This window comes from Rhincodon typus, chromosome 7, assembly GCF_021869965.1.
Source record: "Rhincodon typus isolate 14 chromosome 7, sRhiTyp1.1, whole genome shotgun sequence".
NCBI lineage: Eukaryota > Metazoa > Chordata > Chondrichthyes > Orectolobiformes > Rhincodontidae > Rhincodon > Rhincodon typus.
In genome coordinates, this window is record NC_063338.1 from 20,878,856 (window position 1) to 20,884,855 (window position 6,000).

At 40.0% G+C, this 6,000-nt stretch overlaps 1 protein-coding gene across 5 annotated transcripts in view; it reads left to right on the top strand.

Annotated features, from left to right (window-relative positions):
- vps8 (VPS8 subunit of CORVET complex) overlaps positions 1–6,000 on the top strand; it is a 518,442-nt gene that overhangs the window by 42,178 nt on the left and 470,264 nt on the right. For 3 of the 5 annotated variants that reach the window (XM_048598730.1, XM_048598732.1, XM_048598731.1), the window contains 2 exons: positions 133–303; positions 2,178–2,210. In XM_048598730.1, coding sequence (XP_048454687.1) covers positions 133–303; positions 2,178–2,210 — 204 coding nt within the window. The remainder of the gene's footprint in view (positions 1–132; positions 304–2,177; positions 2,211–6,000) is intronic. The other 2 variants (XM_048598733.1, XM_048598734.1) reach the window with 1 other exon arrangement.

Genomic DNA, 6,000 nt, shown 5'->3' on the forward strand with positions numbered 1-6,000 from the left:
ATAAGACAAAACTATTGGATGATCATACAAAATGATGTTTTCTCTTGGTTCCAACATTTGGGTGGAATTCACATTTTGCTTGAACAGTCAGGGGAGAATGTATTGTTATCTTGTCCCTTTCTCTGCCCACAGTGGATTAATTCTCGAACATTGGCGCTACTGGACAGTGCAGAGAAACTCCATGTGGTAGACCGCCATAGTCAAGAAGAGCTGGAAATCGTGGACCTTGCTGAAGTTCAATTGGTTTACAATAGCAGCCACTTCAAATCCCTAGCCACTGGTGGAAATGTTAGCCAAGCTTTGGTAAGAGTTGCACCTAATCTTAGCTATTTGAATTAATTGTTTGCTTTCTGTTGCTACGTGGTTTGACATAAACATAAGGTGAGATGGATTATAATCCATCATTTGGGTTTTCCTTGGAATTTCTCATGTCCCTTGATAAGACGCTGTTTTCCTTAATCAGGACGGAGCAGTGTTTTGGTTAACAGTTTTAGCTCACTTGGCTGGTTTTTTGATGCAGCAAAATGTAATCAATGCATGTTCAATTCCCATTCTGGCTGAGGTTACCATGAACATCCCTCCTTCTCAAACTCACCCCTTAATAAGATGTGGTGACCGTTAGGTTAAACCACTGCCAGTTGTCTCTCTCTCTGTCTCTCTCGCTTGAATGAGAGACCAGTCCAATAGGACTGTGGTGATTTTACTTACTTTTAATTTATTGCACATTGGGTAATGTGCTGCACTCTGGTGAAGAAAGTTAAGTAACTGTATTTACACACAAGGAACAAGGGATGTTTTCTCAATAGTTTATGCTTCTACTTCCTCACTGGTCTTAGAAAATAGCCTTGTATGTTTCGATGTTTGAAGCATCTGCTGAAACTGTGAAAAATGTCTCTCAGCAAATTTGTGCCAGTAGTTGAAAGTCACTCCTTGTGTTCATGTATGGGACTGAATGCATGTAATTGCCGAGAGGATTGACCTTGGCCTGGCAGTAGGGCATAATTTTCCAATGTGATCAGATTTGGTTTTTCAGTGGTGTTTTCCACGTACAAGGTAATTTCTGGGACTCTCCATGCAAAATAATTTTATTCTGCATTGAAAAGGGGAAATTTACAAAAAAAAATTACACATAAAGGACAATGTGTTTTTGAGATAATACGTTAAAAGGGTAGTTGTCTTATGTTAGTAAATGTCACTGTGCAGTTCAGAACTGAGTTGCCTGCAAGTTACAGCCATGTACTTTGACCTTTGCCTTCACCAGGAATCTGTTTTTGGGGAGAGGTCAGATTAGTTGCCCATTTTGAAAGTATTTTCTTTGTAGATTCTAGCTCACATCCATTAGATATAGAGAGGAGTTCAGAAACAAGTAGATAGATCGTTCGGTGAAGAGGGGACTATTATTCATACCTTTTTAATCAATCATTGGAAATATTTTGATTGTGGAATGAGCTGCCAGTGGAAGTGGTGGAGGCTGGTACAATTACATTTAAAAGGCATCTGGATGGGTATGTGAATAGGAATGGTTTAGAGGGATATGGGCCAAATGCTGGCAAATGGAACTAGATTAATTTAAGATATGTGGTCGGCATGGACGCGTTGGACTGAAGGGTCTGTTTCTGTGCTGTACAACTCTATGACTCAATCTGATCATGAGTAGAGATGTGTTGATTACTTTATGTTGGTAGCAAAGTGAAAGAAAACACATTGCTGAGGAAACTGAGATAACAAGGTGTAGAGCTGGATGAACACAGCAGGCCAAGCAGCATCAGAGGAGCAGGAAGGCTGACGTTTCCGGCCTAGACTGAAATGATGCTGCTTGGCCTGCTGTGTTCATCCAGCTCTACACCTTGTTATCTCAGATTCTCCAGCATCTGCAGTTCCTACTATCTCTGATACATTGCTGAGGAGTCGCTTTATGATGTCTCCTTCTCTATTCTACACTGCTAGAACCATGGGGAAAACAGGGTGATTTTATGCACTATTTTCTATGTGATATAAAGTCTTGGTTCAAAGTCACTAAAAAGATCTGCAAGAAGGCAGTTTCAAATTTTTAGTGTGTAAATCAAAGTGTAGTCTTGCTAATTTTTTGCTGTATCTTCATCTGTGTCTGAAATGATCTGACCAATAGTTTTTGATTATAATTAAAGACTTGGTATTGTGGCATTACTGTCTTTCAGGATAAAACGGATGGGCATTTCACACAGTCACTGGTATGTCACATCATAAATAAGAGAAAATTGTTACTGCTGTGATATGATCATCCACCTATGATTTGGGTAAAAGTTGTAGTTCCAATCAATTCATGGGTCTCTGCTACATTTGGTTATTTGTAGCTTAATGCATTTACATCTGTCAGTGTAATTATCTGTGCAAAATGTACATACCAAAATATTTTGGATCATAGGAGACTTGTCTACTTACCGAATCTGCTTTTCTGCAGAAATAAAAGGATTATGATGGACATAATAGTTTTGGCGGGAATGCCTATATTTAGTTTAGGATGAAAAGTACCTTTAAGAACAATGTTTCTCTAGGATCAGATTTGAATGAGCAGTAAATGAGTACGTGACCAAGTTGCCTAGGAGATTAGCAATAGAAAACTGGAGTCAAGAAGTTGATTATAGGACGAGGGTAATTCTGTGATCAAGCTGGCTGTAGAAGAGAAAACATTATTCTCAAACAAAAGTTCAGTCAAAAGTTTGTGTCAGCTAAAAGAGGGTAAAACACTTGCTAACTCAAGGACCCCTGATAACGAGTTGAACTTCTATAGTAGCCAAGTTGTGTGAAAAGGAAAAAAAAGTGTTCTAGATACAAGATCCAGACTTAAAGAATATTAGATCCAAGAAAGTTCTGTTTGGGTGTGGCCAGCCTTAAGATGCTAGAGGCACCTAAGTTGAATGACAGAGGACAGTTTGGCAGAAATTTGAATGGCAAATGTTGCTAGAACTAAGTGGAAGGTCCAAGGAATCCCAACTTGTGCTCGAATCTTCAAAGCATTATTTAGACAAAGGAATTAGTTTTGCAAATTTTGGTTAGTATCTGATTTAAGGTTTATGGGCTTGTAAGTTCAATGGGTATGGAAGGAAAGTGGAATGAGGAAGGTTGGATTTGAGTATAAGTAATTGTATGTATTCATTATACTTTGAATATCTTGACTGTAAATGACTGCTTATGGCACACTTATTCTCATTTATATTCTTTGAGTACTAAAATTCTTTCGTTTAAATTATGAAGCTTGTGACTTCATTCTTTAATAACCTTGAGTGTTCAGATTCTTAAAGAGAAAATGTTTGAATGCCTACTGAGATCGTAACAGGATAATGACCTCAATTAGAGCTGTGTTGTCTAGTTGATGCTCCATGTCATACTATTCATGGGAGAGCAACATAAATCTGATACTTCAAGGCACATTTAGAGACTATGTCATAGGGATTAGACCTAGTATTTTGTGCACTGACAGGACCTCCATTTTCAGAACAGTCCCCTGATGAATTTTCAAGGAGGACAGAGCAGAAGGAAAAGATTATTTAATTGTAACAGCAAACACGATCAAAGGTCTGAGAACTGACGCTTGTATGGGTTCTGGGCTCATGACATGTTGTGGTTTTATTACAATTGTATACAGATGATCTAAACCAACCAAGGTACATAGGTACATCAAAAAATGGGTCATTTAGATATTGAAAAAGTTACACTTGTCAGTGTTGTCGTGTGTAAGACTCACACATCAGGCACCAAAATGATTGGAATAATGGAACGTCTTTATAGAATATAGAACATAGAACATAGAACAGGACAGCACAGTACAGGCCTTTCGGCCCACGATGTTGTGCTGAACTTTTACCCTCAACCTAAGGTCTATGTAACCTCCACCGCCTCCTTAAACTATCATCCATATGCCTATCTAATAGCCGCTTAAATGCCCCTAATGAGGCCGACTCCACTACCCTCTCCGGCAATGCATTCCATGCCCCTATCACTCTCTGAGTAAAGAAACTACCTCTGACATCTCCCCTACATCTACCTTCACTCACTTTAAAACTACGCCCCCTCGTAATAGCTACCTCCACTCTAGGAAAAAGTCTCTGGCTGTCCACTCTATCTATACCTCTGATCATTTTGTACAACTCTATCAAATCACTTCTCATCCTTCGTCGTTCTAAAGAGAAAAGCCCTAGCTCTCTCAACCTTTCCTCGTAAGACCTTCCCTCCATTCCAGGCAACATCCTGGTAAATCTCCTCTGCACCTTTTCCAATGCTTCCACATCTTTCCTGTAATGAGGCGACCAGAACTGGACACAATACTCCAGATGTGGCCGAACCAGGGTTTTGCATATTTTATTCATGGATTCAGTCTTTTTGTGGCAGGAGCAGAGTTTGACTTCTGTCTAACAATGACGAACTGCACCATCCTCTGTTCTGGAGTAATTTAGTTGAATGTTTTCTGTTGATTTTGGGATGCTCATTATCTCTGCAGCTAAAGAATTTACAACATTCTAGTCACTCGTAAAGTCAGTACAACAAGTGTGCTGTGGGATATTGTTTGAACACAAACTGGACAGTGGTTTGCATTTGTTAATTGTCTTGAAAGCAACAAGATTTTAATTCAGTCTTGTATTCTGTGAAGACTGACAGTGTCTCAGATCTAATGTGGAAGTGATGGAGCTGTGTTAAGTGAGTACAATGCAAGCAGACCTCAATAGGAGCAGAATAAGTAGATTAAGATAATTAAATGACAAAACATTTTTTTAATGTCACTGTGAAGAAGCAGTATTTTCTAACAGCTAATGGAGATCAACGTGACTATAAAGTGATTAGAATCCCTACAGTATGGAAGCAGGCCATTCGGCCCATTGAGTCCACACCGACCCTGCAAAGATCATTCCACCCAGACCCACGCTCCTACCCCATCCCTGTAACCCTGCATTTCCCATGGCTAATTCACCTAACCTACACATCCCTGGACACTATAGGCAAGTTAACGTGGCCAATCCGCCTAACCTGCGCACCTTTGGACCATGGGAGGAAACTGGAGAACCTGGAGGAAACGCACGCAGATATGGGGATAATGTGCACACTCCAGTTGCCTATGAGTGGAATCAAACCCGTGTCCCTGGTACTGTGAAGCAGCAGCTCTAAGCACTGAGCCTCCCTGTTGCCCTGATGGTTGGGGAGGGTCCTCTGCTGTAGTTGTAGCCTCCCTACCTCTGGACCAGAAGGTCTGGGTTTACATCCCATCTGCCAGGAGATGTGTCAGAATGTGCCAAACAGGTTGCTGAAAAATAAATTTCATGAATTGATTGTTTTCAACTCAAAGCAAAATTATTGCAAAGTTCACCATTGTTAATCTTATTTAAAGTCAATTTAGTGCAGTTATGATATTGATTGGTGGAAAATGATTTCATATTTTCACTGAAAAAAAAAACTGCTGAATGTTGATTAAAAGTTATCTTCCCTGTAGTCCTAGGTTATAATGGTGGCTAATTATCTAAGGCACATACAACAAATAAACTATTTGGCATGTTGCTATTTGATAAATAGTGCATAACAGCTTCCAATAAATCTAATCAGTGGGTCTCTGTAGTATGGTTGGGTAGTCAACTTATGATTAACAATACTCCCTGTGTTCCTTAACTGTATTCCTACTTTGCAACTTTTTTCCAAGGCATGTATGAAATGTTTCATGCTGAGGTTTCTTTGTGTGAGCTTGTTGGTACATCCAATTAAACACATCTATGAAGTTTGGAGACGGTAAAGACTGCAGGTGATGGAAGCTGGGGTCAATAAATGTGGAGCTCGAAAAGCACAGCAGGTCAAACAGCATCTGAGGAGCAGGGAAGTCAACGTTTCGGGCCGAAACCCTTCGTCAGGGCTCCATCTATGAAGTTTGTTGAGAAACACAAATCTGTTGGAAGCATTGGACATCATACAAATCACAAGAGATAACAAGGTGTAGAGCTGGATGAACACAGCAGGCCAAGCAGCATCGGAGGAGCAGGA